This window comes from Balaenoptera ricei, chromosome 14, assembly GCF_028023285.1.
Source record: "Balaenoptera ricei isolate mBalRic1 chromosome 14, mBalRic1.hap2, whole genome shotgun sequence".
Lineage (NCBI taxonomy): Eukaryota > Metazoa > Chordata > Mammalia > Artiodactyla > Balaenopteridae > Balaenoptera > Balaenoptera ricei.
This window is the reverse complement of record NC_082652.1, coordinates 7,491,106-7,517,323: the sequence shown is the minus strand read 5'-3', so window position 1 is coordinate 7,517,323 and position 26,218 is coordinate 7,491,106. Positions and strand designations below refer to the sequence as shown.

At 37.0% G+C, this 26,218-nt stretch overlaps 1 protein-coding gene across 1 annotated transcript in view; it reads left to right on the top strand.

Annotated features, from left to right (window-relative positions):
* The window catches only part of KNTC1 (kinetochore associated 1), a 67,938-nt gene that overhangs the window by 17,133 nt on the left and 24,587 nt on the right, over positions 1–26,218 (top strand). The window contains exons 17-41 of the mRNA XM_059893724.1: positions 3,795–3,920; positions 4,011–4,100; positions 4,509–4,562; positions 5,983–6,044; positions 8,059–8,170; positions 9,256–9,399; positions 9,901–9,957; positions 10,053–10,154; positions 11,626–11,742; positions 11,835–11,978; positions 12,411–12,509; positions 13,137–13,240; positions 13,394–13,493; positions 13,941–14,075; positions 14,950–15,069; positions 16,455–16,527; positions 17,147–17,214; positions 20,134–20,414; positions 21,131–21,303; positions 21,753–21,850; positions 22,421–22,559; positions 23,033–23,089; positions 23,598–23,761; positions 25,327–25,431; positions 25,821–25,949. Of these exons, the coding sequence (XP_059749707.1) occupies positions 3,795–3,920; positions 4,011–4,100; positions 4,509–4,562; positions 5,983–6,044; positions 8,059–8,170; positions 9,256–9,399; positions 9,901–9,957; positions 10,053–10,154; positions 11,626–11,742; positions 11,835–11,978; positions 12,411–12,509; positions 13,137–13,240; positions 13,394–13,493; positions 13,941–14,075; positions 14,950–15,069; positions 16,455–16,527; positions 17,147–17,214; positions 20,134–20,414; positions 21,131–21,303; positions 21,753–21,850; positions 22,421–22,559; positions 23,033–23,089; positions 23,598–23,761; positions 25,327–25,431; positions 25,821–25,949 (2,853 nt within the window). The remainder of the gene's footprint in view (positions 1–3,794; positions 3,921–4,010; positions 4,101–4,508; positions 4,563–5,982; positions 6,045–8,058; positions 8,171–9,255; positions 9,400–9,900; positions 9,958–10,052; positions 10,155–11,625; positions 11,743–11,834; positions 11,979–12,410; positions 12,510–13,136; positions 13,241–13,393; positions 13,494–13,940; positions 14,076–14,949; positions 15,070–16,454; positions 16,528–17,146; positions 17,215–20,133; positions 20,415–21,130; positions 21,304–21,752; positions 21,851–22,420; positions 22,560–23,032; positions 23,090–23,597; positions 23,762–25,326; positions 25,432–25,820; positions 25,950–26,218) is intronic.

Below are 26,218 nucleotides of genomic sequence, written 5' to 3'. Positions count from 1 at the left end.
GCTTCCAGGAACTCCTAGTAATTAGATAGGACTAGGGTGTAGGCTGTATGTGCATAGAAGGGAAAGGAGATGATGGAGAAGGAGAGGATCAGAGCCCGGAGGGCTTTGTATGTACTGCAAAGGATTTAGATCTTATTCTGCAGGTAATGGGGCGCTACTGAGATTTTTAAGCTGGAGAATGTCTTGATTAGGTTGTCATTTTGTAAACATGGGAAATTGTTTGGAAAAGGGTAAATCTAGAGGTGCAAAGACCAGTTGAAAAACTGACCCAATGCAGTGAGGTGGAGACACACAGGAGGGAAGGTCTGATGAGAGAGGTGTATAGGAGGTAGAAGCAGTGGGGCTCAGCGATCAAACATAGTGGGGGGTACAAATGTCAGGAGCAGACTAGCAGGGCTCTGGCTCAGCGTACTACAAGTAAGTCCCTTACATATAAACGAGTTCCATTCCAAGAGCACATTCATAAATCCAGTTTGTTCAGAAGTCCAACAAAGTTAGCCTAAGTACCCAACTAACACAATCGACTACATAGTACTCTACTGTGATAGGTTTATAATACTTTTCACACAAATGATACATAAAAAACAAACACACACAGGAAATAAAACATTTTTAATCTTACAGTACCATGCCTTGAAAAATACAGTAGTGCAGTACAATAGCTGGTGCTTCTTAGCAGTACCGGGTACATCACCGCTGCTTTTACGCTTGCTTCTGGACATCCTGGGCTTGAAATAAAGATACTGTACTACTGTGCTCTATACAGTAGTGTACGGTAAAGTACACAAAAGCACAACCACTTGTAGAGGATGCACGCATGTGACAGTGTACGCCAGACACGTGAACTGACTTACGTGATTGGACATGTGAACACACGTTCGCATCTTGGAAAGTTCACAACTTGAAGATTCGTATGTAGGGGACTTACTGTAGTTGGAATGTGATGGCATTACTTAAAATGAGGAATATGTGTGGAAAAACAGGTTAGGGGTAAAATATGAAGGGTTCTGCTTTATAAAAATTGCATGTAAGGGATCTTATAAAATGAGGCTGTCTGATAGGAAGTTGGAGAGTGATCTGAGCTGAATCTAGGCATAGGTAACACCAGAGGAATGGCTCAGACCACTCAAGGAGAACGTGTGGAGTAAGAAGAGATCTGAGGATGAGATACAGGGGCACCAGCACACGGGGGATAGAGGAAGAAGGGCTATAAACGTATTTGGGAAGAAAACCACACAAATGTACGATTAAAGAAACCAAGGGGGACTTCCCTGGCGGTCCAGTGGTTAGGACTCCTTGCTTTCACTGCAGAGGGCACGGGTTCGATCCCTAGTTGGGGAACTAAGATCCCACAAGGCGTAAGGTGTGGCCAAAAAACAAACAAACAGTTTAGTGGGGAGTGATCAGCAGTTGCAAATACTACCAATAAAATCAGGTATAAAAACTGAAAGTTGTCTGTTGGATTTGGTGATTAGGAATTCATTGATATCCCTTGAAAAGTCCTGGGAAGTAATGAAGGATGAAGCCTGATGGTAGTGAAGAACTAACATTTGCTAAGTGGGTGGTGGGTACCCATGGGTTTGTTGTTTTAAAAATGTAGCATTTTATATTATGTAACCACCTAAATGGGAAAAGAATTTGAAAAAGAATAGGTACCTGTATATGTATAACTGAATCACTTTGCTATACACCTGAAGGTAACACAACATTGTTAATCAACTATACTCCAATGTAAAATAAAAAGTTTAAAGAAAGTAGCATTTTAAAACATGCAAAACAATTTTGTATATTGTTTAGAAATGTATAGGAGTAAAGCAGTATATAAATTAATGGGATAACAAGCACCAAAATCAGAATAATGGAGACTTCTGGTTAAGGGAAGGAGGATGATTTATTTGGAAGAAGTGAAAGTAATATTAAACTATATTAGTAATGGGCTTTATTTTTTTTAAATTTAGGTGATAAGTACATGACTATTTGTTATATTATTACCTTTTTGAACATCTGAAAGTTTCATAATAACTAATTTTTAAAAAGAGCAAATGAAGCAAAAAAATCAAAACCAGTGAAAGATGTTTTTAGGGAGTGGAGACACAGAACTAGAGAAACTGCTCTTTCGTATCATTTTTAGCTTTCGGAACCAGAGAGCCCATGTTAAAGTTGGTATTTTGTTTATAAAAAAGGAACCTGAAATTTTGACTTTGTCTAACACAAGCTGTTTCTAGCTGCTAAAGAACCTTTGATAGACTGGGAGTTCCCTGGTGGCACAGTGGTTAAGAATCTGCCTGCCTCAGGGAGATCAGCTCGGTGCTTTGTGACCACCTAGAGGGGTGGGATAGGGAGGGTGGGAGGGAGACGCAAGAGGGAGGAGATATGGGGATATATGTATACGTATAGCTGATTCACTTTGTTATAAAGCAGAAACTAACACACCATCGTGGAGCAATTATACTCCAATAAAGATGTTTAAAAAATAAATTAAAATAAAATAAAATGGTATGCCTCACTAACCTGAGTTAAACTATATCAATTTAGCAAATCAATTAGCAAATAAGTAGTGAGAACCTTGCTAAGTATAGGGATTGTGGGAACACCCCCCTCTTTCTCTCAGCTTAAAGTCTAGTGGAAGACATCTTCAGTGGCTAATAAAGGTACAAAAATAAAAAAAGAATCTTCCTGCCAATGCAGGGGACACGGGTTCGATCCCTGGTCTGGGAAGATCCCACATGCCGTGGAGCAACAAAGCCTGTGCGCCACACCTACTGAAGCCCACGCGCCTAGAGCCCATGCTCTGCAACAGGAGAAGCCACCACAATGAGAAGCCCTCACACTGCAATGAAGAGTAGCCCCCGTTCGCCGCAACTAGAGAAAGCCTGTGCACAGCAACGAAGACCCAATGCAGCCATAAATTAATTAATTAATTAATAAAATTTAGAAAAAAGAACCTTTGATAAACTTAGAAAAGTAGACGTGAAACATAATTGTGTGGTATTCTTCTAAAAACCAGCTCCATTCACTTTTTTTAATGTATCAGTATTAATTTCCTGTTTTTTAAAAAAATTAATTGTTTCTATTTTTGGCTGCATTGGGTCTTCGTTGCTGCGTGCAGGCTTTCTCTAGTTGCGGTGAGTGGGGGCTACTCTTCGTTGCGGTGCGTGGGCTTCTCATTGCGGTGGCTTCTCTTGTTCCGGAGCACGGGCTCTAGGCGCGCGGGCTTCAATAGTTGTGGCACGCGGGCTCAGTAGTTGTGGCTCATGGGCTGTAGAGCGCAGGCTCAGTAGTTGTGGCGCACGGGCTTCGTTGCTCTGCGGCATGTGGCATCTTCCCCGGCCAGGGATCAAATCCATGTACCCTGCATTGGCAGGCGGATTCTTAACCACTGCGCCACCAGGGAAGCCCTCCATTCACTTCTGAACAGCAAAATTTCAGACACATTACTTAACCCTCTCTTGAGCTTCAGTTTTCTTGATTGTAAAATAGGGATCTTAGTATTTACCCCATAGGGTTATGATGAGGTGCAAATGCTTACTTAGGTTTTTATGAGCATTAACTGAGATAATTCACATAAAGCTCTTAGTACACTGCTGGTCACATTTAGTGAGGACTCAGTAGAAATGGTTTCCATAACACTTTGTAATCTGGGTTACCTTTCAGTTATCTAAGTGTTACCTTCTTTAATGCTTATTCTTGAACCACATGAATATTCACATTTTTTTTTTAGCATACAGCGTAAGATTTCATCCACAGGCATTATTTTGCTTCAAGTTTCTTGATGTGGCATGTTTATATTACAGCTTGTTTACAAAGTAAAATCAAATGATATATTGGAGAAACTAGCTTTGAGTTCTCTGGACACCAGTGAGCAGACCAAATGGCAAAAACTTGTAGATGAAGCTAAGGAAAATCTGCATAAAATCCAGGTATGTTTTCCCTGTCGTATACTAGAGGATTCAGATTGATGGATTGATCAACATTACGTTGCCTTACCATGTCTGGCATTTATGAAACAGGATGATGAATTTGTGGTGAATTACTGCTTGGAGGCTCAATGGATAACCTATGAAACGACCCAGGAAATGCTGAATTATGCCAAAACCAGGGTAAGTGTTTCTGACCTCTGTGCATGTTAGTTTGTCTTATGCAAAAGAAGTAATTTGCAAAAAACAATGATTTTTCCCATAGACCTTTTTTAAAGTACATTTTTTTTGCTCTTCCAAATGATGCCATTTTTGCTATAGATTGTTCCCCTCACTCACCTGTAAATGAGTACCATTGCTAGTTATATACCTTAAAATCACGGTGTAACCGATGGGCAAAATGTGAGCTGTTTTCATAAAATGCATTATTTTTAAGATATGTAACTTCTTAATTGTTCATTGTTCATCTCAGAGTTCAGTGCAATTTAATTTTGAAAGATGATTTTTTCCTTTAATTCACAGGAAATCCATCTTCTTTCATGAAAAACCTAGTATAGCCGATACTCTAACCGTGTTTCTTATTCATCTTAGCTTTTGAAGAAAGAAGATAAAGCTGTTCCTATCTATTCTGATGGCTTAAAAGAGGTAATTACATTGGGTTTATAGGTTAATTTGGGAGTGAATATACTGTTACAATATACTTTTGAATTCAAGACAGGTCTGTATTTTTTCAAGAGCAAGTTATATTAATACATTTTTTTCCTTATTGCAAAATGGGAATAATAATAGTACTTATGGGTTATTTTGAGGTCAGATGAAATATTTCCTATAAATCATTTTACATAGTGCCTGCTATTTCAAATAATTGTAAACTGTGATGATAGCTATGATGGTGCCAAAAATATATGTGCGTGCACGTGTACGTACAGATCTTCCTCAGCTTATGATGGGGTTACATCCTGACCAACCCACTGTTAAGCTGAAAATACCGCAAGTCAAAAATTCACTTCAGGGGGGGGTGGTTCCGGTGGGATGAATTGGGAGACTGGGATTGACATGTATACGCTAATATGTATAAATAGATAACTGAAAAGAACCTGCTGTATAAAAAATAAATTAAATTAAATTTTAAAAATAAAATTAAAAAAATTATCTGCAAGGATATATTGTACAACACAGGGAATATAGCCAATATCTTATAGTAACCATAATTGGGGTATTACCTCTAAAAATTGTGAATCACCATATTGTACATCAACTATACTTCAATAAAAAATGTTTTTCAAAAAAAAAAATGCACTTAATACACCTAACCTACTGAACATGACAGCTTGGCTTCACCTACCTTAAATGTGCTCAGAGCACTTATATTAGCCTAGAGTTGGGCAAAGTCATCTGACTCAAAGCCTGTTTTATAATAAACTGTCAAATAGCTCATGTAATGTATTGAATACTGTACTGAAAGTGAAGAAACAGAATGGTTGTAAGGATATCGGTTGTTTGTGATTATGTGGCTGACTGGGAGCTGCAGCTCCTTGCTGCTGCCAGCATCACGGGGGAGAATCGTCCTATATATCATTGCTAACCCAGGAAAAGAGCAAAATTCTAAGTATGGTTTCTACTTGAATGAGTTTTGCCTTTCCACCATCATAAAGTCGAAAAATCTTAAGTTGAACTGTTGCATGTCAGGGACCATCTATATATTTTTTAATTCTTATCTCAAAGTAAATGTTTAGTATAATCCAGCTAGGTTTTACCATAAGGGCATATTTATAAATCAGTGGGAAAACTGATTGATTTTGAAAGACACCTACAATTAATGTACAAATACCTTCCTCTTCTTTGCAGGTTTATTGCATTGAGTGTGATTGGAAATATTTCCGTTATTTCAAGTTTTTTTGTTTTGTGCTAAGTTAAGGCAGTCATATTTATGGGAATTGGCCTGTAATATGGGATAAAACGAGAATATGTACAAGACTTCTGAAACAGAATGCCTAATTTTTGGTGTTTTTTATTTTAATATTATTGCACACAACATTCAGACTGTCAAGTTATTTCTTTTTAGGTGCTAAGGGCTCATGCAAAGTTGACTACTTTTTATGGAGCATTTGGACCAGAAAAATTCAGGTATGTGCATTCCCCATTTTGAATTCTGGATTATGAATTAGATTTAAGTTAGGAATGTTATGAAAGATATAGCATTGCTTTGAGTGAATTTGTGTTTCTGGGGGGTCCAATGATGGAAAATGTTATCTTTTCTGCTAAGCTTTAGGCACTTCTACATCATCCATTGGAACTGATACATTTGGAAGGCAGATTTAAATAAACGTACCTTTTGCCTTAACAATCCACTTCTGGAAATTAATCCTGTTAGATATACTAACATGTGCACCAAGAATATCGTTATTGACAAATATGAGATCTAGTTACCTTAAAGCTAAGGCAAATTTATTTATCATGATAAACTAACAATGAAGGAAGCTTTATTTTTTCTCCTTATGGCTATACAGTTATCCCGATACTATCATTAAACATTCTACCTTTTCACTGCTCATTGAAATGTTACCTTAATCACATGCTAAAATTCTCACGTGTATTTAAGTTTCTGCAATATAATTGTATTCACTTGATCTCATCTCTCTATTCATTCACCAGTATCAAATAGTTTTAATTAATGTAGCTTTAAAGTGTCCTATTAACTGGTAGACTAGTCCTACTATACTTTTCTTATTTTTCAGAATTTGGGCAGCTACTCTTTTCTGTATGACACTTGGAGTCAGAATCAGCTTATCCAGTTTTTTAAAAATCTTATTTTTATTGGATTTTTTATTATTTATTTTTATTGGGAATGTGCTGAACCTAAAATCAATTTGGGGAGAATCAGTATCTTTACAATATCAAGTCTTCATATCAATATTTAAGGGCAGTATGTGTCTTCCTACTCATTCTATCCTTTTTTTTATGTTCCTGAGTGGTATCTACTCAGTTGTCTTCATATAGATTTTTTACATTTTTTTGTTAATTTTATCTTTCTTCCTACTTTTATAAATGGGACTTTTCTCCATTGTATTTTCAAAAGGATATAGAAGCTATTGATTTTTAAAAATTACTTTTAAACCAGCTACCTTATTGAACTCCTTTTTCACTTGTCGTAATATTTCAATTGGTCTTGTTTTTTCCAAGTATATAATTATATATGCAAATAATGATAATTTTGCTTCATTTTTTTCCTCATTTTTTTTCCTTGCCTAATTTCGGCTGGTACTTGTAGAACGTTTTTGTTTTTGTTTTTTTTTGATGTGGGCCTTTTTTTTTTTTTAAGTCTTTATTGAATTTGTTACAATATTGCTTCTGTTTTATGTTTTGGTTTTTTGGCCATGAGGCATGTGGGATCTTAGCTCCCAGACCAGGGATCGAACCCACACCCGCTGCATTGGAAGGTGAAGTCTTAACCACTGGACTGCCAGGGAAGTCCCATGTAGAACATTATTAAATAATGGTGGTAAATAGGCATCTTTCACTTGTTCCTGATATTAGTGAAAATGCTTATTTTGTTTTATCATTTAAGCATGATACAGGCTTATAGGGTTTTGTCTTTTTATCATTTTAAGGACGTATTCATCATCTATTTCTGGGCTTTAATTAGGACTGGGTAGTCACTACAGCTTTGTTGGTTATAGCAAAAGACTAGAAGTAACCCTAATGTTCAACTGTGGGTGTCTAGTTAAATTATAGTAAATCCATGCCATGGACTAATATGTAGTCCTTAAAAAGAATAATATCTATATGTGCTCATTTGGTACAAGCTGCCGAGATAATATAAAATGAATTTTTTTAAGTACAAATAGTATACATAAAAAACTCTCATTCATTTTAAAGTTAAAAATAGTTGCTTGTATATGTAATGATTATCTCAGGAAGGACCTACAAGGAGAGCTATAACTTCTGGGGGAGATACAGGAGTTCTATAGGTCTGGGATAAGAAGGAAACTTACTTTTCACTGTATAATCTTTGATTCTTTTTTTAACTCTGAGGAAAAAAAAAAACCTAGTTAAAATGCATAATGATATCTAATTGTAACATATAACCTTAATATATATTTTTTGACTACTAACTTCTTTCCTCTCTTTGACTTTGCAGGGGTAGTTCTTGGATTGAATTTCTGAATAATGAAGATGACCTTAAGGATATTTTTTTACAGCTAAGAGAAGGAAACCTTGTTTGTGCACAGTACCTTTGGCTGAGACATCGGGTAATTTGTTTTGCATTTTTTTCTTAATGGCTTTATAGCTCCTGTGAGAGGTGATTGAATCAGTGTTGGAAACTAATAGGGTGGCAGGAGTGACTGGGCAATGGGGTGTTTTCAGACGATTTGATAAAATATGACCTGTCCCAGAGAAAACTATCCTCTGATGATATTAACTCAGGAAATATTATACATAAAATATAAACTTATGTTATCTCATCATTCAGAGTCTAGTTAGCTCCTAAACTTAGGTCAAGAGGTAACATTTTATTAAGCAGTTTGTTGATGGGCTTTCTTATGTAGGAATGGTGGAGAGGGTAGTCCTGTTGCAGCTCAGATTGTGGAAAAGGATTGCCCATTATAATTGCTGCTCCGAATCTCCTTAATGTTGATATAGAATATTAGGTCCAAAGCTCAGTATCTGGGTGTGATGCTATTAAAGACACATGCTTGTTAGGGTTTGTACTGTCACCTCTAGTTAAGTTTTCCCTAGAATGCCATCTCTGCCTGTTCCTCTGCCTCTAATATATTAACTAATACTCGCTGCCATGAGGTTTCACGGGATTTGTGGCTACCAACTTGAATCATTAGCACAGAGTAAATCACCTTTAAGGGTCGTTACATCAGTAAAATTTTTTTTTTAATAAATTTATTTTATTTTTATTTATTTATTATTTTTGGCTATGTTGGGTCTTCGTCGCTGCGCACAGGCTTTCTCTAGTTGCGGCGAGCCGGGGCTACTCTTCATCGCAGTGCGCAGGCTTCTCTTGTTGCGGAGCACGGGCTCTGGAGCGCACGGGCTTCAGTAGATGCGGTGTGTGAGCTCAGTAGTTGTGGCTCGTGGGCTCTAGAGTGCAGGCTCAGTAGTTGTGGCACACGGGCTTAGTTGCTCCGCGGCATGTGGGATCTTCCCGGGCCAGGGCTCGAACCCGTGTCCCCTGCATTGGCAGGTGGATTCTTAACCACTGCACCACCAGGGAAACACAGTAAAATATTTCTTGAAATGACTTTCTAATAGGTCTTTCCCTCTTGGGAGGCTATCGGTTTAAATTTGTTGGATAAATCTTAGTTTCTCGCTCTGTACGATTTAGGCAAACTTTGAAAGCAGATTTGATGTGAAAATGCTTGAGAACTTGCTCAACTCAATTTCTACACCAGTCTCTTTGCAAAAGCTTTGTCCATGGCTTAAAAATGATGTGATCCCATTTGTGAGAAGGACTGTACCTGAAGGACAGGTAAGTTTCCCTCAGTGTTTTTACTCTTTTTTTTTTTTTTTTTTTAATTTATTTATTTATTTATTTATGGCTGTGTTGGGTCTTCGTTTCTGTGCGAGGGCTTTCTCTAGTTGCGGCAAGCGGGGGCCACTCCTCATCGCGGTGCGCGGGCCTTACACTATCGCGGCCTCTCTTGTTGCAGAGAACAGGCTCCAGACGCGCAGGCTCGGTAATTGTGGCTCACGGGGCCAGTTGCTCCGCGGCATGTGGGATCTTCCCAGACCAGGGCTCGAACCCGCGTCCCCTGCATTAGCAGGCAGACTCTCAACCACTGCGCCACCAGGGAAGCCCAGTGTTTTTACTCTTGATGATTCTATTTTTTACATTATATCATTGAAGATTAAGTCATGCTAACACCAGTTAGTTCATTTTAGTGTCTCTTGAAAGACTACGATGGAGGTTTTAAATTATTTCAGTGATTATTTATTCATATCAATACTTTTTATGATATATCTATTTCAGAAAGTTCTTGCAAAATGGTTGGAACAAGCAGCCAGGAACCTTGAACTAACTGATAAGGTAATACCAGTATAATTAGCACACTGAAAAGGCATTTCCAGTACTCCCCATGGCATAAAACGTTGTTTTTAATGGTCTCTAATATTTTTTTAAAGGCAAACTGGCCAGAAAATGGGCTTCAACTGGCAGAGGTATTTTTTACAGCAGAAAAACCAGATGAGTTAGGATTGGCGTCCTCTTGGCATTGGAGTTCCTTGGTATGATATGAAAAACAAATTTTTAGTAATAAAACATTTAATTTATATTGAAGGGTTTGTCTGTGTGTATTTAGACACATATTCACTTCTTAAATATTCTTTTTGTATGTTCTTTTGTTGTGTACTTTTAAAATCCACAAAAAGGAAAATTAGGTTTTTTTCTTCCTTATGTTTCTATTAAAACTTGAACCTGTCTTAATGCACTGTTTTTCTCTATTGAGCCAACCAAAAGGGAAAGAATATATAAACATACTCCTAAGTAGTCTAATTGGGATTTTATGCATTAGTAACATTTCACAGTCCTTTAAAAGGGCAAAACTTAGTAACATATTAGGATTAGTTTTCAAAGGCTCTATCAATCAGGTTTACTTCTTTTATTTAAAGTAGTAAACTACTTCTAGTTTTGATTGCATTTCTTAGGCATTCCAATAGTCATAATGGCTTAAGTACCAAAGAATTTTTTAAAAGATCAAATTGAAAAAATTCTGGGACTTTCTGACTGACTGAATAAAATAGCAATGCTAGAAAGAGAACTAAAATCAGGAATATTGATGTTATATATGATGTTAATTTGAGGTTAATGAACTGAATTTATCATTTGGCTTCTAAATTTCTTAAGTTCATTTATTTTTCCCTTCAGATTTCTAAACTAGAAAGCATTCATTATATTGAAAAAAAAATGCATTCTTATATTTTAAAAAAGTTTGTTGGGGTACCATAATTTAGTTTACAAACTAACATGTTGAGACATCTCAGTATAACCTCAACTCTGAAGTTTAAAGTACTTAAGGACCGGAAGGTATGACCTTTTGTAACATCATACATACATTATGAAATTACATTTATTCCTGAAGTTTCTGGAGCCCAAAAATAAATAATAAATTTCCTCCTACTTTCTGATATAGCAGATTCTTGTTATTAATTATACTTACTGATTTTGTGCTGTTAAGAATAAGATGGGAATTTTTTCTGTAAGTTTCAAGCAGTATATTGATGTTATATAATCAATACATGTTATAATGTACAATGTATATTGATCATTTTATATGTTTTTCCACAGAAGAGCTTTTCCTCTTGCTATAAAACAGTACTTTGTCTTTTCCCTAATTGCCTTTTATCAATTGAAAATTCTGTTCCTTGTATATAACTTTAGGAAATGTCATCGCTTTGTATCTGTTCGTGGTCTATTTGGATGGAACATTGAGGATTATCTAAATGATGTTTGTGTACCTAAGTATATTGGGGTTCTGAAAAAATATTACACTAATATTAATAGTTTTTTCTATTTTTTTAAGAAAGAAAATTTCTTTTAGATTTCTATTGGATTCTGATCTGTTAATTAGTACTAGTTAATTTTGCTTAAACGTCTACAAAATTTAAAGGCATAAGTTGCAGTTTCCTCTTATTTTGTATTTCCCTCTCACACTTTTATTTCATATCCTTAACAACTTCAACACTTTTGTTTTATAAGGATCATCAAAACATGGAGGAAGTTTGTCAGTTAAGGACTTTGGTAAATAACCTGCGAGAGTTAATCACACTGCATAGGAAATACAACTGCAAATTGGCCCTCTCTGATTTTGAGAAGGTAGAAGTCTAGATTTATCAGAATTATTACTATTTTGTCATAGCCAACACAGCTAGAGTTTGCATTTATGCCGTCTTTATTTCGACATCCAGGAGGACACAACCACCATTGTATTCCGAATGTTTGATAAAGTGCTGGCCCCCGAGCTTATTCCTTCCGTCTTCGAGAAGTTTATCAGAGTTTACATGAGGGAACATGACTTACAGGAGGAGGAACTTCTCCTTCTGTACATAGAGGTAACTTCTTCTTTAGCTCTAGTCTTTTTTTCTGGATCTGTGCAGTGCGTCATTGTATTAAATGTTTAACTCTTTACGGAATGTCATGCTTTACCATTAGGATTGACGCAGCATATTGTATTGGTTAAGAATGTGGGTTAACTCTGCTACTAACTGACTGGTCACCTTGAGCACAATGAGATAATAATAGGACTTTCTCCAAATGGTTGTTGTGAAATAATAGAGCATGAACAAAGTTTTCTGTACCATGTAAAACTGAAGGCCAAGGTTTTGGCAATTTTGCACTTGTTGACCATTGTTCAGCATTCATGGCTAAGTAGAAGTTTTTGGTTTTTTATGCATCCATAAAAGCTATTTATCTATGTTTACATATGTGTGTGTGGGTATTTTAGTGAGAGTTTTAAATTTAAAAAAATGTTTATCCCATTTTAGGATTTATTGAAGAGATGTAGCTCAAAGTTCACCTCACTCTTTGATACAGCATGGGAAGCAAAAGCTATGGCAGTAATAGGATGTTTATCTGACACAGATGTAAGTAAATAGTGATCATATAGATTTGCCTTTTGAGCATTGCATCCTTTCTTAAAACTTTTTTTCTGGTCACAAAAGCAACATATATTTGTTAGGGAGAATTTGTGTAATAGGAAAAAAGAATAAAAAGAAAATAAAAACCACTCAATCCTTTTTTCCTATGAAAATAAAAAGTGAAAGTCTTCTCATTCCCACCCCCAGAAAAACCCACATGGACGGTTGGATGCATATATTTTCAGGCATTTCTATGGTTTTACAAACATAGAGACATTTTAAAATATGTTTATCATATGCCTTTATTTTGACTTCACACTGTTATTAGTCACCATTATAAAATGTGAATAAAATCATGGAGAATATTTTTAAGCACAGTCTATAGAAAGTTAATAGAGCTATATGATTTAACTTTCAGCAGAGAAAATACTCTTCTGAATTTTTCTAAATAATAAAATTGCCCTTTATGTGTGAATATTGGAAGACATATATGCTTTTGCAGTCAGAAGATGAAATATTCTCAAGCTTCCATCCAGTAGATGCAAGATCCCTGCTGTAGATTAGGCTTCATCATTAATTTGCATGAAAAGTAAATCCGAGGGCTATTCACTGTCAGTGTGTGTGTCTTGATAGCTCATATTTGATGCTGTGCTCAAGATAATGTATGCAGCAGTGGTCCCCTGGAGTGCAGCTGTGGAGCAGCTAGTGAAACAGCACTTAGAGATGGACCATCCCAAGTAAGATTACACTGTACCAAACAGCTTTTCTGGTGTTGGATAAACTTCATGTTTTGAGTTGAAATTCATATATGTTTTTCTATCCTTTACTGTGTCCCTTAGTATTTCATAAAAAAAGACAGTCTATGTTAATATCAATAAATTTACTTTTAGAGTCAAGTTATTACAGGAGAGTTACAAACTAATGGAGATGAAAAAACTTTTACGAGGCTATGGAATAAGGGAGGTGAATCTCTTAAGCAAGGAAATAATGGTAAGTACAATAATTGAATGTTTTAACGCCTTTGCTCCACTTCCAGAGCAACATGGGAAATTTAACCGGATTTTATATTCTTTAAGATTAATAGAGCTAGGTTCTTCGCCGCTTCCCTTTTGTTAGATAGAATGATAAGAGAGTGTTTGATTGGTTGTTAGAGTAGTAAAGACAACAGACAGTAAATTAAGAAGCTGAAGGAATATATTATACCATCATGTTGTACGCCTTAAATATATGTAATTTTTATTTGTCAATTAAACCTCAGTAAAGCTAAGGGGAAAAAAAGAAGGGTGAAAGGACTGTCATTAAATTCAGAATGCAAATCATGTTTTAATTTTTCATACAGTTTAGAGTTTGCTGCATTGTTTTAATTATATGAACAAATGATTTCTGGGCTCTCTGTGAGATTTCATAACAAAGAAATGTGTATTGTCTCTATTTCAGAGGGTGGTAAGATACATTCTCAAACAAGATGTCCCATCTTCTTTAGAAGATGCTTTAAAGGTGGCCGAAGCATATATGTTGCCTAAAGACGAAATCTACAGTCTAAGGATTATTGACCTGTTTGATAGAGAAAAGGTGTGAAAATTTTATATTGTACTTTTATATGGTTGGTTGGTTTGTTTTGAGCTTTTAAAGATTTAACTATCAAATTATCCAAATAGACAAGCACAAAATAAAGTTATACCAACATTGGATGTTAGATTGGCCTATATATATATATAGTTCTGTTTTGTTTTGTTTTAAGTATTTTGTGAATACCTAATGAGCTTTCATAGTCTTTGGTAGTTAACAAAACTCAGACTCATGTTTTACATATGCGTAGGACCCTTTGTTTCCAGAATAGGAGGTGGGTTTTCTTTTTGTGTTTTTATTTATTTATTTATTTATTTATTTATTTTCACACACACACTATTTTATTTTTACAAGAGATAAATAGACTGACACCAAGCATTGTACATGGATGACCACAACAAAAGCAACAATGATTGCAATTACCAAACATGAAACACACTCATACTATGTCATAATATTGACATTCAGTCCAGTAATCCTCCACTGTAACAGCTCCTTTACTTTGCAGTGAAAATTGATTTGTATATTCTTTGCCTCTGAGTCCTTTTTGGATTTTTTTTTTTTTTAATTTTTTTTTAATTTTATTTAATTTAGACAGAAAGTCACAACTTTTTGTGTTTTTAAGTGTCTTTATTTTTATATAATTCTAAAACTACAGGCATACCTAAGAATTATAAAATACAAAGGGTAGTGTTTTAATTTACTTTTTCTGTTTGCTGTCATCCAGAACAGAATTTTCAGATTTTTAAACCATGGAACCATAATGTCTTTTTCAAAATGATGTCTTTTCATCTTTAAATAGAAAAGTAAGAGGTAAATCCAAATCATCCTTTGCAGGTAGCAGCTGTTTTTTCTTCCTTTCAAACTCTGTTTACAGGGTGAAGACTGTATCCTTCTGTTGAGGTCTTTGCCTCCTGCTGAAGCTCAGAAAACTGCAGGAAGAGTAATCATATGGGCACGACTGGCATTACAGGAAGAACCAGATAATTCTAATGAGGTGAGATTTTCACTAAATAAAATGTAGATAAATCCAAGTTTTATGGATATTTATCAACAGGATAGAAAAGACAGACTTACAAATATGAGTATTTGCTCTTCTCACTGCTAGAATGGCCTAACATTAAAATTCCTATTTACTATATAGAAAATTTACCATATAGAAAAACAAACAAACAAATACAGCTGCTTTGTAGCAGTGGCTTTGAGCCCACAGTGAATAATCTAGGATCTGCAGATCAAAAGGATTAACTGAAGTATCTGTTATACATAAAGAATTTTCCGTAATGCCTTGAAGTGTAGACAGTGTTTTGCATTGTATGGGACATAGTCATTACTCTCAAGTAATGTCAGCCACAGAACCAACGTAAATCTAATCTGAGAACAGAACGTTGAAACTTAGAAACGATTTCCAGAGAGTCAATTCACGGTAGAGAGATAAGGAACTGAAAACCTAATTTATCCAGGGTAGTTGAGTTTTTTAAACCTTTGAAGATACTTACCTCCCAGCCTCTCTCAGTGGTGCACTTCAATCATTTTTTACCTTTAGGGAAATGATTTTTTTTTAACACCTAAAATTTATTATCCTCTTATTGCCCACTAGGCATTAGGTTAAATACTTCAAATGGATTGTCCATTTCTTCCTCACAATAAAACTGTGAACAAAGTTGTGAAGGAGGCCCTATTGTTAGCTCCTTTTGATTGAGTTTAGAAACTAAAATTTTAAAATTAGTGGCTTTCCCAGGGGTATTTGGAAAGTGGCAGAGTCTCATTTCAAACTGTCTGTGTTCTCAACCACCAGCTTCAACTGCAGCCCGTAGTCAAAATGTTTGAGTACTTTGTATGGACCCGGCCCTTGCTAAGCATTTTACACATACCAAGTCTTTCAATTAAAGCTTTTCCCTCTTTGGTTTTTCTTATCTTTAAAAAAAAAAAGATTTTTTTTTTTTTTGTCAGTCTTGAGGATGATTCTTTCTTAGACTTCTGATTTCTGTACTAAACAAGTTCAGTTCTTTTTAACTTTTCCAGAGATCCTTTCCAGATTTTTTCTCAAATAATAAGTAAAAGCTGTTAAAAAAACAAAACCCAAATGCCTGTTAATTATAGTGTATCTGAAAGGTGATTTGGGAGATTTGCATGTTCTATAGTATTTCTAAATCATATATCCAAGAGTCCATATGGGTATTTTTCATGTTTAGCTTATATATTATTTAATTATGATCCATTCTTTGGCTGCCCAACTCCCTGTAACACAGACCTCTCAACTCTTAAGCCATATCTATTGTTTATTCTGATTCGGTGCTTTTTATTTATTTGTCTATGTATGCACTACATATACAATGGCAAATACAAGAAAGGGACTTCATTTTGCATTTTTCTTTTTAGGACAAGGCCTGGAGACTGTCTGTAGCGAAGACATCAGTAGACGTTCTTAAATTACTGTGTGACATTCAGAAAGGTAGTTTCCATCTCTGTTCGCTCCTCTTGGTTTAGTTCTAAAGCTGATCCTTTTCAGAAGAGGGCATCAGTGACATCTCCCATCCTGACCCACAGTTTTCCTGCCTCTGATTGTCTTTTTTGATCCCACACACTTTTCTTCATGAAAAGGCTTTCTTGCCTTATTCTTTTGATTAGTAGTGTAAGAGCAGAAGCATGTAAGATCAACTCATCATTTGTGTATATGCTTCAGTGACTGTTTAATGCTAGACTAGATTTCTTTGGTGCCTTGCACTTTTTACTCACATTGCTCACTTATCACTTGGTTATGATTGGGAAAAAACCCATTTAACCTTGAATTTAAAACAATTAACAAAGTAATTCTCTTGGGGAAAAAAAAATCTGTAATTTATTTCAGAAAAATTGCCATTTGTCTTGTAACCAACAAACTTCTCTTTTCTACCTTCAGAAAGAATAATTAGATTTCTTTTTGTACTTAAATTGTCTTCTGTCAGAATCTGAAAAGAACTACTGAAGACTTGAGAGGAGAAAACCAAAGCGAATTAAAATTTTAGCTTTTAAAAATTCTGATAATATCAGAATTTGGATGTATGCTATAACTTTTAAAAATTTAATTACAGACAATCTGCAGAAGAAGGATGAATGGGAAGAAACCTTGAAACAATTTAAAACTGTTGCTAGCTTACAGGTAAAGATGTTAAGCCATGTTGAACATAATTACTTGATTCATCAGTGCATTTGACATAGATCAGTTCCTCCTTCTTAAAACCATCTGCACTAGCCTTCAGAGACTTCAGATATACTGGGTTTTCCTCTTTCTGTCTCTCTTTTTTAAAGCAGCTTTAATGTAATATAATTCACGTACCATACATTTCATCTCTTTGAAGTGTATAATTCAGTGGTTTTGGGTGTATTGCATTATTGATTGTTTAAATCATGGTAAAGTACATACAATGTAAAATTTGCCATTTTAACCATTTTTCTATTTACAATTCAGTGGTATTGACTCCATTCACAGTGCAGTACAACCATCACCATCACCAGTATCTACTTTTCATCCCCTCAAGCAGAAACTTTGCACCTGTTAAGCAATAACTCCCCATTCCTCTCTCCCCGCAGCCACTTGTAACCTCTAATCTACTTTTTATCTCTATGAATTTTCCTATTTCATAAATTTCATTTAAAGTGGAATCATAAAACATTTGTCCTTTTGTGTCTAGCTTTTTTCATTTAGTATAATGTTCATCCATGTTGTAGGATGTATAGAACTTCCTTCCTGTCTCTGGCTGAATAGTATTCCACTGTCTGGCTCTACCACATTTTTGTTTATTTATCTCTTGATGGACACTTGGGTTGTTTCCACTTTGGGGCTACTGTGAATAATGCTGCATTGGACATGGACGTACAAATATCTGTTAACTTCCTGCTTTCAGTTCCTTTGGGTATATACCCAGGAGAGGAATTGCTGAGTCATATGGTAATTCTATGTTTAACTTTTTTTTTTTTTTTTTTTTTTTTTTAAAGTTTTTTCCCTTTTTTTCAATTTTTATTTATTTATTTATTTATTTATGGCTGTGTTGGGTCTTCGTTTCTGTGCGAGGGCTTTCTCTAGTTGTGGCAAGCAGGGGCCACTCTTCATCGCAGTGCGCGGGCCTCTCACTATCGCGGCCTCTCTTGCTGCGGAGCACAGGCTCCAGACGCGCAGGCTCAGTAATTGTGGCTCACGGGCCCAGCTGCTCCGCGGTATGTGGGATCTTCCCAGACCAGGGCTCGAACCCGTGTCCCCTGCATTGGCAGGCAGATTCTCAACCACTGCGCCACCAGGGAAGCCCCCCTATGTTTAACTTTTTAAGGAACTGTTCTCTCCTTTTTAATTGTATTCTAGTTTATGCCTTTTTAAAAAACCATTTTGGTTTACGGTATCTTTATAGATTATTTATTTAACTCTGGTGGCCCGGAATGATGGCTAACAGTAGCTGTCATTTACTCAGTACTTACCATGTACTAGACATGGGGCTTTGCATGTGTTATTTGTCACAGTAGATCCCCAGGGAGGGTACTGTTATAATTCTCCTTTACAGATGAGGAAACTGAGGCACCACAGTGTCTCAAAATATTGCGAAAGACAGCAAATTGTCGATAGAAACTGGCCCAAAAGATTACTGTCTACTTCATAATGTCTTAATTTTTTTTTTCTATATAGTTTCATTCTAGGTAGTTCACTTTTTCTTGAAAATTAATTTCTGTTAACTTTGAACTGATTAACTGTCTTCAGATTTGAAATTAATTATTTTATTTTGGCTCTAGGGCCTTCCTAACGTGAAAAGATTTTGTAAATAGAAGGGCTGTCAGGGTTAACTGATAAATTTCATCAAATAGGAAATTGGGTAGATGTGAGGATCTCTTTGTGAAAACTTGAAATTAACACACCGGCAGATTTAACTCTCAACTGTATTATCTCAAAGTGTGTAAAGAAGAAATAATTTATCACGGTTTATTGTACTGCTGTTTCTCAAAGTATGGCCCATGGACTCCCAAGGGTCTCTTGAGACCCTTTCAGGGAGTCCATGAGATTAAAACTATTTATAGCAAAAATACAAAATTGTTCTTTCCATCCATATTCTCTCAAGAGAGTATACTGGGTTTTCAGAGGCTTCATGATGTGGTAATATCATCGCTCTAAAGGCTGATGGTATGTGCACTTTTATATGCTCTTGTATTTTAAACTTTTCTGTTTAATTTCTTATATGGTAAATATTGATAGATATCTCCTTAAAAAGTTTTTTGGGGTCCTCAATAATTTTTAAGAGTGTAAAGAGGTGCTACAACCCAAAAGTTTGCGATCTTCTGTATTAAACAATAGATGTCTTCGTGTGAAGCACCCAGGAGTCAGCATAAGTTAACCTCGCCGCGGTCTTCTTAAATTTGAAAATTACAGGTACTTTAAAGCAATGGTTTAGATCTAAGCAAATTCATGTTTAGTTATCGTGCTACCATTTATGGAACAATCCTTGTGCCAGGTCTAGTGGGAGAGGCTAAACATCCTCCTGTGCAAAGGCAGCCCCTGCGGCAAAGAATCATCTGGCAGATTGAGAAACCCTGTTCTAAAGTGTGGTGTCAAAGAAGAAGGTCTCACTCACTCCCACTACCTCTTGGTGTCCTTCCCTGGGCTTCAGCAGGATCCTTTTATGGGGTTGGAAAAATTAATTCTAGGTCTGGAGTTAGCAGCTAACCAGAAGTTATTACAGAAAAGAGCAAAACTGGCTTCTTCAAGCCACCAGGGTAGAATCGCACAAACCTAATACTTAATCCCTCCTTCCTTCTGTTCAGGGTTAGTGTTAGGATTAGGATTAGGGCAGAATTACCACAACAGAATTACCAGACCCAAAAACGTCAGCAGTGCCAAAGTTGAGAAAACCCTGGGTTAAGTGATACTTTCCCCTTTTCCAACCTTTATATAATAAGTTACTTTTGAAATATAGAGTCTTAAATTCTTAATTTACAAGGGAGAGAGAGAGGTAAAATAGAGGTTCGAGACACACCGATGATTTTCAACCGCAGATGAACTGAACGGACGTGGGGCTTTGTCTTGCTTGCCTTGCTACAGGAGAACTTTGAGGTCTTTCTTTCGTTTGAAGATTACAGCAATAGTTCCCTGGTAGCAGAGCTCCGGGAACAGCACATTAAAGCTCAGCAAGTCGCACAGGCTAAACACAAACCCTGGAGGACAGCAGAGCCTGCGGCTGCTGAGGAGGAAAGGCTGAGCGCCGAGTCCAAGCTGCACCGACAGGTGCTGGCCCTGCAGGTGTCCCGGCAAGAGCTGGAGGCCAAGATGATCTTGAGGGCCTTGAACGACGGGAACGTGGAAGTGGCGCTGAGAAAATGCAGGTGAGTTCCGGGTCCCCAAATCACACAGCTCATCAGAAAGGAACACTGGTTTCATTTATTTCTTCGGTGACGAGGATAGGGATGGTGACCCTTTCACTTCCACAGACGTGATTCTTGGTTTCTCGCCCTGAGAGCCTGTTTTGGATGCCTGGGTCAGAAAGTGGTGGTGTAGGGACTTGTGGTTAAGAATCTGCCTGCCAATGCAGGGGCCACAGGTTCGAGCCCTGGTCCGGGAGGATCCCACATGCCGGGGAGCGACTAAGCCCATGCACCACGACTACTGAGCCTGTGCTCTAGAGCCCATGTGCCACAACTACTGAAGCCTGCGCACCTAGAGCCCGTGCACTGCAACAAAGAGTGGCCCCCGCTCGCCGCAACTAGAGAAAGCCCACGTGCAGCAACAAAGACCCAACATGGCCAAAAATAAATAAATTAAATAAATAAATTTATTTTTAAAAAAGAAAGACAGTGGTGGCATATAAGAGGAGTGACTAACCCTGTGTAGTTAGGTAACCAAACCATTGAGTTTAGGTCACCTTGCAGTGCAACAGTTAGTGGTATCCCAAGCAAGTAGAAAAACGAAGCACACTGTATACCACGAAAACATTTAAAGACATTGTAAATGTTGTTAGTGGTTATATATTAATCCAAGAAAGGCAAATACATCTGCTTTCCATACGAGTGCTCTAACTTCTGACACTTCCTTTCTTCCAAAGAGACTTGTTTAAGTATCACTGCAACACCGACACTGGGAAATTGCTGTTCCTGACGTGTCAGAAGCTTTGTCAGATGTTGGCTAATGGCATTGCCGTGACAATCCCTGCGGGACTAAATCTTCCTTCTGAGATACATGATCTAGCATGCCAGGCTGCCACCATCTGCAGTCCAGGTGACAAGATTTATAATCTACGTGGTTTTATATTCTCTGCTTCATTTCGTACTTGTCTAATGCTGTCTCCTTACAGTTGGACACTGAGGTAGAGAGAGAAGCGATCATTATCCCTCTTTCACAAAGGGGACACTTATAATTGAATCTCTATGGGGGTTATGATTTTAAAGTATTTCCAAAATTAACAATGTCATTTCTGACTATTGACAATATTCGCTTTCAGAAGATTGTGAAATTCCTTGCCTCCCCATATCTGATCTTACTTTCCAGTCAAGCTTAAGAAAAATGTTTACCTGTATTAGTTAGGGTAGTCAAAGCTATGTGGAAACCTTTCTCTCTGCTTTGTGGCCTACCTTAGAATTTTGAATGGTAATTATTCAAAGGTTGTTTTTGTTGTTCTAAACACATGAAATACTAGTTTAATGATTTTTTCCTCCATTTTCTTTCAGATTTTTTGCTAGATGCCTTAGAACTCTGTAAATATACTTTAATGGCAGTAGAGCTTTCCAGACAGTGCCAAATGGATGACTGTGGAATTCTCATGAAAGTAAATTGCTTGGAATTTCTTTTCCTTAAACAAAACCCCTACCCAATCCATTACACACCACTTTTAAATCACTTGCATAGTTTATAAAAATACTGAATCTACCTCTCATATTTTCTTACTCTAGACCAGAGAACTACTTAAGGGCATGAGACCACTCCTCTTTTCTAGTCACATTTATTGGCTTTAATTTGCACTATCTTTTGAAACATTGGGCCTCAAACAAGGCGTCTCTGGACATTGTCCAGAGTAACAGTTTGTTGTTTTTGTTTTTTTTTTTTTTGGCCATGTGGCTTGCGGGATCTTCCCCTACCAGGGATCGAACCTGGCCCCCTCAGTGAAAGTGCCAAATCCTAACCAGTGGACCACCAGGGAATTCCCTGAGTAACAATTTAATTTAAAGCGGCATTATTTTAAGCCATAGACCAGAAGAAACAGACTACATGGTTGTATTTGACCATCAACATTGTGTTTGGCTCTGATAGATCTGATTCTGGATTCTGCTTGGTGAAGAAGGAATCTGTGTTCCGGAGTGTCCTTATCTGTGTCTTTTCTGTATGATTTGATATTTAGACTTCTTTTGGAACTCATAAAGATCCATATGAGGAGTGGTCTTACTGTGACTTCTTCAGTGAAGATGGGATAGTTCTCGAGTCACAGATGGTGCTCCCTGTCATCTATGAATTGATTTCATCACTTGTGCCTCTGGCCGGTAAATCTCATTTGTGTCATCTTTTTTCTGTGTATTTCTGCTTCATGCAAGTTTAAATGGTAGAGGTTTGGAACTGGAACTACACATAGTAACATGGATGAATCTTGTAGGCATAATGCTGAACAAATGAAGTGAGGAACAAAAGAATATGTATTGTATGATTTCATTTATGTAAAGTACAAGGACGGGCTATAAGGAGGCCATGCTATTGGAAATCAGGGTAGTGTTTACCTTGGAGGGTAGACTGGAAGCGGGCAAGGGGATGGCTTCTGCATGCTAGTAGTGTTCTGCATCTTGGTCTGGATGTACACTTATCTGTACATCCAGACCTGTAAAGGTTTTGGTTTTTTTTAAGTAACAGGTTGCGTTAGAACATTATTTGATAAGAGCACAATATTAAAGTATCTCTGGGACTATGTGCTCTAAAAGAGAGTTATTTTACTTATTGTTATTGAATTTATTCTCTTTTGTAGAAAGCAAGAGATATCCCTTCGATTCTACAAGTTTACCATACTGCTCCATCAGTGAAGGTATTTGACATCAGAAATGTATAACCATTGAATTACGATTTTGTAAATAGGCCAACATAGAAATTTCTTGAAATCCTGAATATGAATCTGATGTAATGTCCTTAATATAGTTTCTTAATTATTACTGTCACATTGTTACTCTTCCAAACTGTCAGGAAAATGGGTCATTTGGCTTATAGTGTTAACTTTTATGAATCTGTTCATAAATTTTGGTCTTCCAAGTAGAGGAATGGTTTTCTTCAGCTAATGATTTAAGCATCTCAAAATAGGCAAGTTACAATCAAAGTACCTCAGTATCCATGTACCTAGCTATTTTCTGGTTTAGATCAAGCCTCGTGTTAACTCTTTTATTTACTAACTTTGAGAATCAATTCTATGACCATTACCTGCATTGAAGGAGTAGACCGTCCCTGAAAACAATTTCCAAATATGGTCTTTCTTTGTTTAAAAAAAAAATCTAAATATTAAAATACTTGTACTCGAGTAAAATACTTTTATCATTTCACAGGAGACAGCCTTATGTTACCTATTATCAATTCCATCTCTGCCTTGCTTCAGAACCTTCAGGAATCTAGCCAATGGGAGCTCGCCCTAAAATTTGTAGTTGGTTCATTTGGTACCTGTCTTCAGCACTCCGTGTCAAACTTCATGAATGCCAGTTTGAGTGACAAGGTACAGTTTCGAGAACAACTACTTTCACTTTGCGCAAATACAGATACAAAAGCACTGCCAAACAAAGGAATTTGGAACCCACATTTTCCTATTTGGCTTTGTAGTAAGGAAATTGATAATTTGTCAGATTTAGGAAACGTCTGTTGAACATGTACAAAGTCAGGTATAGTTCAAGGTGCTTGCACACATTTTCTTTTTTTAAGAAAATTTTTATTTATTTTTTATTTTATTTCTTTTTATTTTTTAAATTTTCATTTATTTATTTATTTATTTTTGGCTGTGTTGGGTCTTCGTTGCTGTGTGTGGGCTTTCTCTGGGTGCGGCGAGCGGGGGCTACTCTTCGTTGCAGTGCGCGGGCTTCTCATCACGGTGGCTTCTCTTGCTGTGGAGCACGGGCTCTAGGCGCGCAGTCTTCAGTAGTTGTGGCACGCGAGCTCTAGAGCGCAGGCTCAGTAGTTGTGGCACATGGGCTTAGTTGCTCCGTGGCATGTGGGATCTTCCCGGACCAGGGCTCGAACCCGTGTCCCCTGAATTGGCAGGCGGATTCTTAACCACTGCGCCACCAGGGAAGCCCTTGCACACATTTTCATACCTAATGTTTATGACAAACCTCAGAAACTCCACTTTGCAAACGAAGAAACTCCGATTCAGGGAGGTAAAGTAAATAATCTGAGGCTTTTGGTTGCAGTGGTAAGTCCTCTTACTCCAAGCCCAGTGACCACATTGGGTCAAAACTGTCGATCTGCTATTTGTTTTACTGTGGCCCAAATTATAATTATTACCTGACGGCATCATTAAAAAGATTCTAGAAGACAAACTATCTGTTGATAACTTGCTGATGAAGCTGGTCTTGTATTCATTTCTACTACTCTATTCATATTTACTAAATGCCAATTTTTTAAAAAATCAGCTTTATTGAAGTATAGCTTTCAAAATTAAAATGCATATATTTTGGGCTTCCCTGGTGGCGCAGTGGTTAAGAGTATGCCTGCCAATGCAGGGGACCCGGGTTCGAGCCCTGGTGCAGGAAGATCCCACATGCCGTGGAGCAACTAAGCCCGTGCGCCACAACTACTGAGCCTGTGCTCTAGAGCCCGTGAGCCACAACTACTGAGCCCGTGTGCTGCAACTACTGAAGCCTGCGTGCCTAGGGCCTGTGCTCCGCAACGAGAAGCCACTGCAATGAGAAGCCTGCGCACCGCAACGAATAGTAGCCCCTGCTGTCCACAATTAGAGAAAACCTGTGCGCAGCAACGAAGACCCAACCCAGCCAAAAATAAATACAATTTATAAAAAAAAAAAACCAACACATATTTTAAGTATATCAACCAATGTATTCACCTTGTCACCAACACCATAATCAAGGTACAGAGTATTTTATAAGGTTCCTTTTTGCCCTTTCCCAGTCAATTTCCCTGCAAGCCCCAGCTTTCTGTCATTATAGATTAAATGACAATACTTTTTGCATATAATGCTGAATTTTCAAAGTTCCTTAATATTTAAGAAAAGTTTTCAAAACTGTGCATAGACGTGGACCTGAGGATTCTTTTGTTCTTTTCTAAAAGTTGTGTGGAGAGGCCACATTAGTTAAATCCAAGCATGTTGTTATGGAATTGAAAGAGAAAGCCGTTATGTTTATCAGGGGAAATGCCGCAACACTTTTGTACAAAGTGAGTATTCGTTTGTGGTAAGCTCTTTTCTCTCTCTCTCTCTCTCTCTCTCTCTCTCTCTCTCTCCTGCTTGCTTCTGATTTTTCAGTGAGGATAAGAGTGAGGAGGGGGAGGGGATGTTGGGGACTTGAAAAGAAGTAATACAGAGAAGGTAAGTGTTCTATGTCATATAGAACTTGTTAGAGTTTCTTTCCTTAAATTTATAATAGTGATAAAAGACATTAAAACTAAGCAAACAAGTTGGAACTATTTTACTATAAATAACTTTTCATGAAATGCTCATTCTTTCGTAGGGCCTAAAACTAAATTTAGTGACAAATCAGCCTTTAGAGAGTGAATTCTGTTTTGATTATGAGGAATTTGCTTCTCTGAATGCTTTCTTCCCACAGGTATTTAATTGTCGTCTGGTGGATCTCAACTTGGCATTGGGGTACTGCACTCTCTTACCACAGAAAGAAGTCTTTGAAAATATATGGACGCTCATAGATAAAGCATGGCAGAATTACGACAAAATATTGGTATGACCTAAGGAAGCACACCTTCAGTTCTTGAAATATTGAAGATTTAGGGGAAGAAGTAAAATTGGCTTTGCCACCAGATCTTAAAGATTTAGCAGAAGAAACGTCAAGCTAACACACATGGTTTCTACCAGCTTTTCCTTAACTGGCGACACACCAGTGAATGTATATGCAGGTCCTAAGCATTGCTTAACCCAGAGGATTACATTTTTTATTTCTTAAATCTGTATTCAGCCAGAGAACCTCATTGCTTATGCTTACTCTAGTGT